The sequence below is a fragment of the Bacillus rossius genome, chromosome 2, assembly GCF_032445375.1.
Source record: "Bacillus rossius redtenbacheri isolate Brsri chromosome 2, Brsri_v3, whole genome shotgun sequence".
In the NCBI taxonomy this organism is placed as follows: Eukaryota; Metazoa; Arthropoda; class Insecta; order Phasmatodea; family Bacillidae; genus Bacillus; species Bacillus rossius.
Window position 1 is genome coordinate 686,626 of NC_086331.1, and position 15,538 is coordinate 702,163.

Below are 15,538 nucleotides of genomic sequence, written 5' to 3' on the forward strand. Positions count from 1 at the left end.
TAAACAAATGGAGGGGTAGAGTAAGTAATGTATGGAAATGAGTATAAACAGTTTACAGAAGGGTAATGTTGTCAGTACATGGCCTGAGACAGGGTATTATCCACCAGAAAAATGTTGTCGTAGGTTGTTAGGCTTTAGGAGTTTTTGCTGCGAGTATGCAACCAGATGTTTGATCTGAAAACTGTCAACTTTTCTAATTTTGATCAATTTTTAACGACATGCAGGTCTCTGTAAAATACTCTAGCTGATAACAATGTACAGTAAAACCCTGATTATCCGTTTTCCAATGAACCATGAGTAAAAAACGGATAATCCAGGAAATCCTACAATGTGGGAACACACTCTAAAGTTACCAAATGCACAATGTATGTACTATTGCAAAAACTTTCAGTGAATCAGTTAGGTATTTCTATAAACTGACACCAGCAGCACACTGTATATACACTTTTCATGGGGACAAAGTAAAAAAGTGTAAAAAGCGGGAAAGTGTAAATAAAGGGAAAAGAAAGAAATACGTTAAAGTTAATTAAAATACAGTCGCATCCTGCAGCGTTCATAACAAATGCGGGCTACATTACACACACGCATTGCACCACAGTAAAAAAATTTTAAATAAAAGGGCCGCAAATTGGACATTTACCGTCAATAGCGCGCCGTGCGCGGAGAAAGGTCATCGTACTCAATCAATCAGCTGTTATGGCACGACGTACCCGCCGGCTGGCTCTCTCTGTTGTCTGAGCTGCGCATGCGCAGTATAACTCACTCAACGCTCCGCCCAGACTCGTGACGTTCCATCAGCAGTCAGCCAATAGATGCGAGCTTAGCGGAAAAAAATATAAGCTCCACCTCCCGTGTACCAGTTTTGTCCAGTTCTAATACCAGTTTATTGGTATACGCACCAGTTTTCTCGCTGCCGTGACGTGTTCAAGTTTACGTTCACCTTGATTTCTTGATACCAATAATTAATTATTTACGATCCCCAGATATAAATGGTTAGTTTAAAAAATATGCGTCAACTGTACAATACTTCCGAAATTATAAAATACGTTTAAAACAGTTACCAAGACTCCGCTCATTTTATCTAGTGAGGTTTATGTCTCGTACCAGTATTTCGGCTAAGTTGTGACATAAATATAGTAACAGAACGTTTATACATTCGTGAGTTTACGTTTTTCCCGAGTACATTTTAGATTGCCTCCTGCTATAATTACTCGGACTTTTACACGCCTAGGCTTAAATTATTATATGTTTAGAAATAAAAGCAACTTTTCATGATATAAAATACAGTAGAACCCTGTTATAATGTTTTTCAAGGGAGCACAAGAAAAAAACATTATAAGCAGGAAAACGTTATAAGCAGGAAATCTCAATTTAGCACTTAACAATGTTCGAGCTTTGTACCATTGGACTCACCAAGCTATGTAAACAACTTTAATGTTAAAACCAAAGATAGTATACTTGAAACATGAATTTTCTGAAACAAGCCAACAATTTTTCAACTTCGTCTTGTTCCCTGGTTAAATTTTGTTTGTCTTTAAAGATACACTGCCACATTTTTTTGTAAAATTGTCTCACGATTCATGACAACATTAAGAGTGACAACGTCTACTCCTTCGCCACCTGAAAATGTTTAATTTTGGGATTCCTACGTATGAATGAAAAAAAAAATTATTTGTAAGCAATAGAAAACACTTTTAGTTATGCCCTCACTCAATGGTTGGCAACTTAAATATCGTAGGACTATGTACGTGCATCTGAATACCCACTGGAATGGCAAGGAAGAGAAGAGTTGACTAAGGGTGCCAACTGACACGTAACTATGAACATTGTGTACCTTCAGTATAATGCATAAAATTGTATTTTAACAAACTTCATGTATTGTATGGCAGTGATTGTAAACATAAACATACATAAAGGAAACTTTTTATCTTAAGTGTTGGAATAATTTGGTTTTGAAACATTTTTCCCCATTTATTGAATGTTAGAAAGCAAACATTATAAGCAGGAAATTAGACTATTTATGAACGTTAAATGCAGCAAATAAATACATTGTCCTTATGGGGGAAATATTGGGACTTTAAAAATATGACATTATAAGCAGGAAAACATTATATGCAGGAACATTATAACAGGGTTCTACTGTATGTTTATTTTGCGATTTAAAATGTTCACTGCCGACTATAAAAGTTACTTTTTCACAATGTTTTTAGGCCTACTATCGTTGTTACGTGATGTAAATAGCGGGATGGATTAGATTTTTGAGACGTAATTCGCGTGAAAGTATTGTATTGGATTAAATGGGAACCAAACGGGACCTGAAGAATATAGTGCAAATAACGGGAAAACGTAAATAACGGTAACGTAAATAAGGGGTTTCACTACTTCCTTAATTTTTTTAAATGAACAAAATGTGCCATCCACTGGGATGTTTGATGCCAGAACTTGCTGGAACCAAGAAAACAAAACTTTCTCAAGCTCACTGTATTTCGACTGTCTTGCCATTTTCCGTTTTTTTGAAGACTGGCCGAACTGACTTGCTTGTTTCCGAATCTCATTTCTTCTAGCGAAGGTAGAATTAAGAGTCGATGGAGGAATACCATGGCGCTTTGCCAAATCAACCCGTTTTTCGCCTGGATTTTTTTCAACGGCATTTATAATTTCTAAACGCTCTTTAATGGTTTTAACCTCTTCTGTAGGCCGATACATATCAATGAACCTTTACAAATTTCACACGTGCATTAGAGTTAAATGCGTAAAGCTAATTTACCGTAAACAAAGAAAATCTCGCGCATATACGGCCGGCCACGGAAACGCTAGGATGAACAATTTCGTCTATGTTTCTCGCAGGATTTCACTGCCGCTAAATAGAAACGTGTTTTCGTTGGGCTAGTATGTACAGTATATCGACCACGGTTATATTGTTGTGTCGATTATCGCACAAAGCAAGAACTATCGTGCGAGCGTTAGCTTTCGTCTGTTGTTTTATCGAAGTTGGTGAACCTGTTAGCAACAGCGTCATGCTCACTTTATTAGTTTTCTTTTAGTAATGGCCGCCATATGTAAATATTGGTATTGCGTGTCGTGTAGACACGCGTAAACTGGAATATTTCTCGGGAATTTGAATGTGAAATCGGTAAAAAGCCTGTAAAGTTCAACCCGTTAAACCGGGTTAAAAAATATTCGTAAACGATGGAAACGGGATTTTTTTAACATTGTTCTTGCGGGATTTTTTCAGGACCACGGACATTGAACAATAAAACCGGGAAATTCTACAATGCGGGAACGAATAAACGAGGTTTCACTGTATGTTAGTAATGGTTCCGAATTATTGTGTTAAATCCAGCTTTACAATATAGTTTTCTCAAAATTTACGTGACCAGATGTAGCAAAAATATCCACGTAAATAACCCTAAAATATTACGAAAATCATGTAGAAATTTTGCTCCTGCCTGACGAGAAAATCTTCTGACATCCCGAAATTTTCCATACTTTCGAGATACCGCACAGCCGTATTCGTAAATGAGAGAATATTTGTTTTTTCAAAGAGTTAGTATTTGAAATTGAATTGAATACAAATAATAAACTATTTCTTTGATATTCGAAAATTTGAATATTCGCACAGGCCTAATTCTTGTACAAGAACAGTCATTGTCTTAGCTGGGCATGATTGTGACTTGTTACAAACTTGCTTTGATTTTAGATCTAGACAAAAAATTACATTGTCAAACATAATTATAAAAAAATTATGTTACAACTACTTATTTATAAAATATGGCCAGTAGTTATAAATTTTGATTGTAGTATCAGGTATTAGCGGTCGTATTGGAGTATCACTATTGAAAAGGGAGTATCAGAACCGCCTTGAAAAATTTGTCTTCTTGTAAATGTAAATAACATCAATAAAACACCTTTTCTAAATTCATGCTCTCGAACCTAGATCATCCCGAATACAAACCCCAAAGTTTAGTGTTGCTGCACCTTAGCACTACACTGTAATGATCACAGAATTATGTTTATCACTTAATATATGTAGTATGCATAAAATTTTGGGTACTTAACAAAGCTAAATGTATATTCTAATTTCAATTCCAGTTCATTAGGTTAAATGTCAAAATACCTTATTAATAACTTATTATAATGTTCTTTTTAATATAGCAAGTTATTTTACCTTAAATTTAATGTTTCTGAAAGGGTAACATTTCTTTGTGCTTGCATGGTCATACACCTTATTTCTAGATTACAATTTGCATTTGTAACAGTGTATATAGATCAATTTTACACTTAAATTGAATATTCATATTAGAAAAAAATGATCATCGCATTACACCTTAGGTAAGATCACTCAGACAGCGTGAAAAACTTGTGAGTTAGTGAACATAGTTATTTTATTAACAGATATTATTCCATGTTTGTAAAAGCTACCAGAGTAAGAGGATTGTTCTGAAGAAAGGTGAAATATCACAGCATAAAATTTTATGGTTTATAATGTACATTTTATGTAAAGTGCTTGTAAGAAATTCACAAATATGCAGGTAGACATGCTACAGTGGAGAAACTCATAGTTGATTAAACAGATAGTCTCATTTTTGTTTACTTAGTTAGCTAACCTAGCCTCAGTAACCTCTATTACATTCATAAAAAATTTCCTTCAATTAACATGAATGCACACAACAGATACCTAATGTTATATTTGCTTGAGTCATTGTTGCAGATGCAACAAAACTACTACTTCTGACTATAATTTGAAACAGTAAATGTTATGTACTCAAAACATAATGCCATGTCAATTACTTTTATGTAAATTCTTTTTTATTATCATACACTAAATACCTACATGGCAAAGATGTGTAAACTGAAACCAAGCTGCAAAATGTTTTTACAGATCTATAAAAAATTGCCAATGGTTAATTAAACACAGAGTGTATGATTCCTGCAGTTTAGACTGAACCCTGCCACAATACCTGGTGGGCGCTCCATGACTGTGAGGAGACCTGTACGGCGTGTTCTAATTGGCTGCTGCTGAGGAGGAGCTGGTTGTTGCTGCTGTTGCTGCATTTTACGGTGAACCTCTTCCACTTCTTCCGCGTTAGCCAATGTGTGTCTTTTGCTGTTCCCACGCTGCTGCATGTACCTGGAAAAAAGATAACTCTTTACGAAATTTCAACAAAATACCACTTGTATTCTTAAAATAAATTAAACATGAAACATAGAAAACCAAGTTGATATTTTGAATTTAATTATCTGATACAGAAAATTATTATTTGTTTATTTGAAATATAGGGGAAAAAAACTGAAATAACCATAAGGAATGTAAGTTTTATCTTGGGAAGCTGATACTTTACAAACCCCAAATTAGATATTCCAATATTTCTACACCTGAAATGGCTTCAAAAATTGGTTAAAAAGCTAGCATATCAAACAAGGTCACACACTAACACTAAAGGGTTTTCTGTACCCCATTCTTGTCCACTACAGTTACCATAAAAATATACCGTAAGTACGTAAAAACTTATTTACAATCTAATAACCTAGTATGTACATTGTTAATGATAATGAATCATGAAAAACATATCTGATGTAGAAACGCACTAACTTAGGTGTTACTGGAACTGCCATTATATTATGTTGTGGTTCATTACTTTCTAAGTATCATCAAATTTGAGATGATCTACCGTGTGGGTCTCTGGGTAGGTGGCTGATGTGTGAAACACTGCAGTGTGTGGTCCCCACATAAGCATCGGGCTTGTGCCGTCACCCGCCTGTGTTACTGGGCGGTGCACTGTGGCCAGACAGCCGAGTACATGGTCCAGGAAGACTGGACTACTCAGCTGGCGTAACAGGTCACACCGAAAAATTAAATGGTGCACGCTGCTTCCAACTTCCTGTGCACATTTCCGTCGCATTTATGAAATTTCTTCCCCAAATGTCACACACATGTTACACATCAAAAATTACAACTCTGTCATGAAACATACCACTCTATCACACTTTTCGTGACAGAGGTGTCAAACAGCAGACTTTGAGATTCCCAACCTTTTTATTTAATTATCAAATGTACATCAAACTCAGCACATAGAACAGATTAACTAGGAAACAATAATTGAGAAAAATTATAAAACACTTCAAAGTATTAATTTAAGTGACGGAGTGGTAGCATAATAATAACAAGCCCCTCAATCCATTATCTCCGAGCAACTGGCGCGGCTCGCTAGGGTGTAAACACGCATGATACAGTGCGTAGGAAGACAGGGAAGCGTATACTGTTGCCTAGCGCTCAAGGTCAAAACAAAATAGCTCCCTCACATTATTTGTTTAGTAAAATTAGTGACAGAACACAAAAAATAAAAAATAAATAAAAAAAAACACGTACAGCAGGAGACACCCAGTAATAATTTTTAATTTAAAAATATAAACCTTAATTATTTTCTTCTTAATAATTAATTTATGACTTTATGAGTTTATTAATGCTCTTAAATTAAATGAGTCATTAATTTTTCTGTGCGAGAACTTTCTGCACATTAGAAAGCACAAGGGGACAAAACTTATTTGTATGTAATACGAGGGTTGTCTGAAAAGTTTCTGACCTCAACATGAAGATGGCAGCACTCGTCAATGAAAATTGGGGAATGTGTTCAGTCATATTTTGGAATATACTGCTTGAAATTTCAGCCATGTTGGATGTGAATTGATTTTTAACCATCATTTTCGTGAGTCGATGCGCATATTTTTGTGAAAATGAAAAAAATGTGTATCGAAGGGTCATTAAATATTTGTTTTTTAAAGGCAAAACGCCTACGCTAATTGAAGACGAGTTGGATGGTGTGCACGGCGACTCTGCGCCATCAGTTACCACAGGGATACTTCGGGCAGCTCAACTCAAACATGGCCACTCCAGCTCGGGTGACGATGAACGTCTGCAACACCAAAAACCGCGAAGGGAGAATCAGCTCCAAAAAATGCAAAGACTGTTCCTTCGGCCGGAGAAAAAACAGAGATACTGTTTTCTAGGCTAGTCATGGAACTGTCTTAATAAATTATTTTGGAAAAAGAATAACATAACTAAGCATCATTACTTGACAAGCTGAAGGCAGAAATTGCAGAAAAATGTCACATTGGCAGAAACAAAAAAATCTGTTTCACCAGAACAATGCACCAGCTCACACCTCAGCGGTTGCCATGGTGCAAATCTACGAACTGCAGTTTGAACTGCTTGAACACCCTCCTAACTCACCTGATCTAAACCCTATTGACATTTTTTATGTTCCCTAGGCTAAAAGTTGCACTCAGAGGACAGACATTTTTGTTGAATGAGGAGGGTATCACGTTCGTAAACAACTATTATGCAGACACTCACGCAAACAATTGTAAAAAAACAACTGCTTGTCCAAAATGGCTGAAATTTCAGACAATATATTCCAAAACATGACTAAACACACTCCCCAATTTTCGTTGACGAGTGCTGCCATCTTCATGTTGAGGTCAGAAACTTTTCAGACAACCCTCTTACACCTCCTTCAAACTTTTTGAATATTATGACAAAATAATTGTGAAAAATTAACAACAATGAGAATGCAAATCTAAGATATTATAAAGGCCATAGTTTGTTACGTTGTATGTTTTTGCCCGGCTAAGCACACAGAGAAACGTAATAAAACAAAACAAACAATGTTCCTGAGGAATTTTTCATTACGATGGTTCTGCGTTATTTGGAAATAAAAGAGTTTATTAAATTATCTTTGTTTATTTCTTTGAAAAAAAATGTTTTTTCTCATCGTTACATGGCCTCAATACACAATTTTACAAATGAATTTAGTTAGAAAAACTTCGTTACTTGCACAGTTTTTGTCTTTCTTATACAAATTTTAACGATGTCTTTGAATTTTGATAGGATGAGGTCCAAATACATACCACAGCACCATACATCTTGCCGTTGATGGTCGAGGAGTCTTGTCACTCGCCAAAGAAAAAAAAAACTTAGTAATGTCCCTTGGTTAGCTACATAACTCAAGGTACCGTCGATCGTGGACCGAAATCACACGAAGTCGGGCCGATGCCGACGCCTAGGGCCTAAATTTCTAGTTAATTAGTCCGAAAAAATGAACTTAGGTTGAAAAAATACGCCCTGGCCCCAGCCCCTAGGCGTTAAATTATCTCTTAGTAATTTTCCATTTGTCTTTTAAACTTTTCCTCCTAAAAACAATTATTAAATAAATGCAAATGTATATATGAAGGGTTGTATAATGTCTATAAACTATGGAAAAAGAGCACAATGTGCTGGTGTTCCACTATGTAAACCTATGTAAATATCAATGTACGCAAACATCGCAATAAAAAGCTTTTTTTGAATTTCGACTTGCCAACGACGCGACCGAGTTCGGCGACGATCGAGCAACAAGTGACTTGGTCGACGAGATTACCTTCCCTTGTAAAGGTGAAAACAAGGGAGGCAACCCCGTGGGCCAACTGACCAATCAGCGCACATAATTCCAAAACATGACCATATAAGGAAATTCGTACGGGCACATCACTTGACGCCAGGGCTCGCCCTGATTGGCTGGCTAGTGGTAGCCTCCATAGACCCTTCCAGACGGTCGCTACAGCTGTGCGTACAACGTGACGCGTAAATCCCAAACACGCATTTACAAAGTGAAAAATAACTTTCTGACGCCAGAGTGTCGCGCCTGTCCGCTCTTCCTTCTGTACCTTCCAGACTATTCTCAAAATATTACGCTAGCAATATCCAATAGAATATAAAATTACCCAAAAAATTCAAATACAATGTTCAAAATTTAGTGAACAAAGTTGAAATTCATATTAAAAACTTTTGTTTAAAATTGATGTCCTGTAAAATTATAATCTATACTGCTTTAAACAAAACAATTACTGACATTAATTATCAAATATCAAAATTAATTATTATGAACTGGAGTTAACCCTCAAATTAAATAATTAAGTATCTCAAGGAAATAAGTATTTTAAGGCTTTCCATGAAATTTAACCAAAGTAATAAATAACAATTCTTAACAGATCTAAACAATCCTTATCTCCATATTAAATAATTATTATCTTTCATATCAAAGTTATTCTTAATCAATATTCTTATGACCCAAAAAATATATATGTATATAACAAATCCTCATTGTGCAATGCTACAAGTTATATAGGAATTATTCAGGAAAACCAAAATGATAAACTAAATATTTTGGACAAATACTGGTTTATTTTTTCGAGGAGATAAGTTGTAATGACCCAGGTTACTGCCCTTCCCACTTGTTAAATGGTTTAATTAGCAATTTATTATGCTGTCTCATATTTAGTACTATTGTTAGGTTTCCTCATATGATTTAAATAATAGGCATTTTATTCCTTTTAAGAAGTATTGCTGTGTTTGCTGTGTTTCATAATCATGATTTACATTATTTTATACTTTTTAAGTTAGTCTGACAGTTTTCTTACTTTAAGGTGAATAAGCCCCTAGGCGTTATTTTTACTTATTTAGATGCTCTTTCATATTATTAAAGGGTGCCTTGTTTTTGCTATGTACGTAAATGAAAGTTCGTGTAATTTTCGTTTGAATTTTTTTTTGTCTGCCATGATTCTTTGTTGGAACAAGCTGATGCAATAGTTAGCAGATTGGTAAGAATGTGTGTGTGAGAGAGAGAGAGAGTTTGGAGCATGAGAGAAGAAAGACTCTGGAGTTCATCAGGGTGCTGTTGCCATGCGCCAGTATTAGCTGGTACTTCTTCCATGTAATTTTTTGATTGGTTAAAAATGATGTCTACAGACTTCGTAATTTTTTCTTGTTGTAATCTGTCAAAAAAGCCTTGTTGCAAGGGGCAAGAAATGTTGTGTACTGCTATGGGTTTGTGAGAGCTGTGCTGTGATTGGTTGGAGAGGTGACGCACTTGCCACTTCCTTCAGGTAGATGCGGCTGTGTAGCCTCGTTTGTTAGTCAGTGTCAGCACGAGGTACCGAGAGGTCGCGTGTCGGGCGGTGACTCAAAATTAACAAGTAAATGTTTTGAAGAGAGAAGTTTGTGGTTGTGGTTAGGGCGCTAACTGCTATAATCAACCTTTTTATAGTTTCAAACTTTTAATTACAATTTGTTGACCACAGTTGCAGGTATTTCGCCCATAGAAAGGATCGAGTGAACTTCATCTTTTTTCCAAGGACTAAGTCCTTTGGCTTGTACTGTGAAAGCGTGTGCAACCACGGGATACAATTGCGAACTGCATTTAAATATTCATCCTTCGGTACCTGTCAACAGTCAACATGTTTGTTTTGGAGTCTGTGAAGGTACTATGTTCATCTTGTTTATAACTTCAAAACATATTTGTTCTCATGGTCGGAAGATGGCGGCCATTGTGCTAATGTGAATTTTTGGTACAGGATAATAAAAAAACAGTTAATATCACTTTGTGTCCGAGAGACGTTATTCAAGTATCCAGTTGTTGGCAGTAATAATTATTTTGGGACTTAAATGTTTTTTCTCATCCAAAAAATTTCTGCAAGTGTTAAATTTATGTCCACTCTAGACCAAATATTTTGAGCTAGCTGAGGTGGTATGGAGTATGATAAAGTCATTTTTGATAATAAAAAAGAATGTCCATACGAAACACACGAGGTTCGCTATGTCAAATATTTGTAGGCAAACAAATATTCATTATTTTGAAGTGTTAGTCAAATTGTCAAATTGTCAAATTGAATACGAATAATAAACTATCCGTACTCAAAAATTTGAATATCAGCACAGGCCAACTAAATATAAAAAATGCAAAATAAAGATGTTGACTCTTCTTAACATATTTGTATACTGGGGAAGCAAGCTGAATAAGGGCATTTTAGTTCTTCACTGTGCAATACATAACTCATTTATCACATCATTCCCAACTATTTTTATTGTAACCATTTCCAGTTATTCTATAATATCTATTTTCAAATCATGTCTTTATTTTTAATTTATTCCTCAGGCACAAAAAAATATTACTTGAAAATAACTGTTGGGTATCTGCAAAGCTTTAAAACTAACAAATACAAATAAAATATTTTAAAATTTGATTTGAAAACTCGAATAGAATCTGAAGAGAAAAAAATCCAAACTAGTACAATCACGCTTAGGTTACGATTATAATATCTAGGTACCGAAAATGGTGAAGCATGAAATTGGTGAAAAACCACTGAATTCAGTTTTTTTTTGGTAAATTAAATTTTTTTTTGTAGAAACACAAAGTTTGGCATGAAATATTGCTGTTTCCACAATTTGATCAACACCATATCTGAATACATAATGCGGAAAGTCACAGATTAGTAACACACAAAACAAATTTCAATAACAAAGTATTTCCACATGTCGTTCATAATATTATTTTCGACTACAGCTGCAAACAATATTAGGGTGGCCACAGACTGAGAAAACTAGGAAAAGTCAGGGAGTTTGAAACGAGTCAGGGAAAACCTGGAAAAGTCAGGGATTTTTTGCTGGGTCAAGGAAATTTTTTGAGATAAAACTTATTTCTGCATTGTAATGGTTTCTTCAGTGGCTATTCATTGTAAAACGTGAGTTAGCTGTATAATTTAATCTGCATATTACTATATTTACCCAATAAACCATGCAGAATATTTCTTAAAATGTGTGTTTAAAAGCATGTGCATGGCTTATTCAAAACTTGATGATGCTGCAAGGCAACGGTGCATAGCATCAGTTCCTTCGAGCTCCAATGTTGGTTAACCTGCTGTTGCCTAATGGATGGCAGACAGACATCCTGCATGTGGTTTTAAAGTGCATATTTTTGTGAAAAAGACATTGCAATGATTACCGAAGGTTTACGGTTGTGATTATCTACGGCAGCTGAAAACCCCTAAAATGATTCAAATTGATGAGGAAATGGGAAATCATGCTAGGGGAAGATATTCAGAGTATACGTGACTGGAGGGAGAAAAAAATAAGATTGTTGCCAAAATTTTAATGGTGCTTCACTGCAGTAAAAATAAATAAATAAATAAATGTCAGTACGGTACTCATTTTTCATTCATGACCAATTTTTCCTCACTTCAGGGTAAACATGTCATTCATATACAGTCAAACCTCTATCTATCGTTTTTCAGGGGACCAACAAAAAAATTCAGTAGATGCGGACATTCAATAGATGTGGACTTCACTCTTAAGAATTTTTAAAAAATAATATTTAACCTCAAAATTAGTGTCAGAAATATGTCAGTTACTTGTCATTAAAGTTAAATCAGTTGAAAAATAAATAAAAATGGAAGTATTTTACTTAATTCAATTTACACTTGCAAAAAAAAAACATAAGCACAATAAATCTACATGGAAATTAAAGTCGTTTTCAATATCCTGAAGTCTGAAATATGTTTACTCATGTCATCAAATGTAGAGCTGTCCTGAAGAAGCCGATTTTGCCAATATTTAATTGAATCGGCATTTCTGCCGACTTCCGATACGCTTGTTAATTTTCGGCCGATATTACTGAAAAACGAGAGAGACTGCCATAACCTAAAAATCCACGAGTACCCTTTTCAGTTTTCGTAGTAGTACTGCATTATTTCAGATCGCATTATTTCTTCGCAACATGTGCCAAACGTACATATAAAAATTTAACATCCTTTTTTTCAATAATGTTCTTTAATTTTAATATGTCATAAATAAATACATCACCATCACGGTAAATAGACATCTTGGTTGTTACGGTAACTGTAGTGCAAATGTGGTAGCTTTCGTGCTTCTGTAGTAATTATGGTATCGACAAAGAATCTTTAGTTCTTTTTATGGTTATTATCTTAGGATAACAATTGGGTTTGTACTGTAGTTATGGTACATCATCCATATTTATTCGTAAGTTGTTGTTCATTTGTCTTTTCTTCATATTTACGTGCTCCATTACTTGGCTGCAGATTTAAGGTGATATTTACTACTGTATACTATCATTACTGTTTTTATGACGGTTTCTTTCTAAGAAATGGTTATTTCTGCAAAATCTTTATGGTTAAACGATCATCTATTATAATTTATAGTGACGGGACCACATATTTTGAACGATCAATGCGGATTAAACGATAATTCGAACATCGGTACAAGCGGACTTTTTTAACCTTAGTTGTATGGCAATTTTGCCGGGACCATAGAAAGTATGCGATAAACACGGACAATCGATACATGCAAGTTCGATAGATAGAGGTTTGACTGTATATAAAATATATTCTGCCTAATATCTGTGGAGATGTATATTTACAATTTTCTTTAAGAACCTTAATGGAAGTATTTAAACTTTTAATGGTATTCTTATGGCAAGAATATAGTGCTGAAAAAAATAACTGGTAGATGTCTACAACGGTACTCAGAATAATATGTTATTTTTACAGTAAACTTTTTAGGCATTTTATAATTTGGAACGATTATGCAAGACCAGAATAAAAATTTAATAGAAAGTTGAAATATAGTTCTAAGATTTAAGTTTAATGTGAGACTTAATCTAATCAAATATTTTTGGTTATGGCCTAAATCTCAGGAATGCGAAGTTTATTTGATAGCGCGGCTTAGGGAATTCTAAATAAGAGCTACTTTTCAGTAAAAAAAAATATAATGAGAAACTCCAAATAGCATTTTTTTTACTTCCTGACATGTTTTACACTTATTCTTTAAGAGGATGTTGTGATACAAGTGGTGAGGTTAGGTTACATATTACAACTACTGTGATATTGTGAAAATAACCAGTTAAGTTAGGTTAGCTAAATTTAAAATCCTGAAATATTGTTTGAACAATTGGTTAGGAATTACCAATATAATGTAGCTAACTTAAGCTAACCATACATCTTTATTATTTTATAGTGTTTTAATGAGGCTAACCAACAAAAAACACAATTTGAAAGTACATCAATGTAAGTAACCTAACCTAAACATCCATCCACACTATTAAGTATTTTTAATGAACCTAACATAACCACTCTTATAATAGTGAATTACTGGTACACTACTTGTATCACAATAGCCTCTTAGATAATAATTGGAAAACATGCCAGAAAGTAAAAAAAAAAAAAAAAAAAAAAAAAAAAGGCATTTTGTAATTTTTATTAACATTTTTTCAGAAAAGGGGCTTTCATTTAGAATCATTGTGTCTTAATTTGGTAAATTAATTGTCTGCTACAATTCATATGGGTTACTTACATAATCTCATAATATTTTTACTCTTGGTGAGTTTTGTACATGGATAATAAACAACTAGAAATACATATCACACTCATATTGCCTAACCTTAAATAAAATTAAGTTCAATCTCTGTTTGCTCATTTGTCTATTTAATAATTGCAGTTTGAAAAAGGAACGCTGATTAATTTTTAAAAGTACAGTAGCATAACTGTGTAAAATCTGGGTCAGGGAAAATTATTATCAGGTCAGGGAAAACCTAGAAAGGTCAGGGAATATAATTTAATTATGTCTCAAACACAATATTTTGCTATTTATGCTGTGCTGTGCTGTGCATACAACCAAAAGTTATATATCTTGTATCATCATATCTTGGGTTATTTAGTATAAAAGAAGGATGGCTTTGTTTAGAAGCATAACTACTAGGCATTTTATATTTATATCTGTTTTTATGTAACTTTTCTTTTATTATTTGGTGTCACACACAAATGTGGTCTTTTTCAAGTACACAAGAACTTAATCCCGAAAAACTTCTGAAAATAAGTTAATGGAAATAATTCATCTTCTCATTTGTTTACACTTTACGTTTAATAATTTTATAATTTAGGCCAAGAAATAACTGTAAACGAAGTTACAAACATGTTTTACTTACTTTTAGCACCATTCCTTTGTTCATATGAGTAGTCCAGTTCCAAAACTCGCCTTGTCCATCACCAAGGAAAATTGAGTTATTTATTGTTTTGGGCAGCTTTTATAAGTGCGCAATAGAGAGTATTATAACACGTTCCCCAACTCCCCATGTCTAATAACAGACACAATTTTAAAACCAGGCACTGTTCCAAAACGCTTCTTGTCCACAAGGTTTTGTGTTACAAAACTCTCCTTGTCCATATATATAAACTGTTTCAAAAGTCACCTTGTCCTATAAGCAGCCATGGACAAACTAACTGCAATAATCAAAAGTGGTTATGTCCACATAATATAAAGTCTAATGTAACATTGTTTTAGAAGGTAAAAACTGTTTTTTTATAATCACATAAACATATTCATATTTTGGTATAACTGTATATAAGTATTTATTAATTGTTGTAAACAATTTTTGACAATGATTACAATGTCAGCTTTCGTAGTCCAGCTACAGATAAGTGCTCTCGTTGCATTGAACTTGAAGGTAAAATAAAAACTGAAAACAATGAGCATGTGAAACAAGGGTTGAGAGTCGAATTTAGGGTTCACAAACTCCGTTCGAAAGCTTTCTATGATATGCTAAAAGAAAATCATGATAATACCATCACATTTTCTTTTGATTGCCAAAAAAATATGGTACTACCAAAGGTACCACATCAAAGTGCCTATTTTAGCAGACAATTCTATGTGTAT

The 15,538-nt window shown here is 34.2% G+C and overlaps 1 protein-coding gene across 2 annotated transcripts in view; it reads right to left on the reverse strand.

Moving 5' to 3' along the window:
* The window catches only part of LOC134529008 (serine/threonine-protein kinase SIK3-like), a 129,872-nt gene that overhangs the window by 39,945 nt on the left and 74,389 nt on the right, over nucleotides 1-15,538 (reverse strand). For both annotated transcript variants that reach the window (XM_063362676.1, XM_063362675.1), the window contains exon 15: nucleotides 4,962-5,131. In XM_063362676.1, the coding sequence (XP_063218746.1) occupies nucleotides 4,962-5,131 (170 nt within the window). The remainder of the gene's footprint in view (nucleotides 1-4,961; nucleotides 5,132-15,538) is intronic.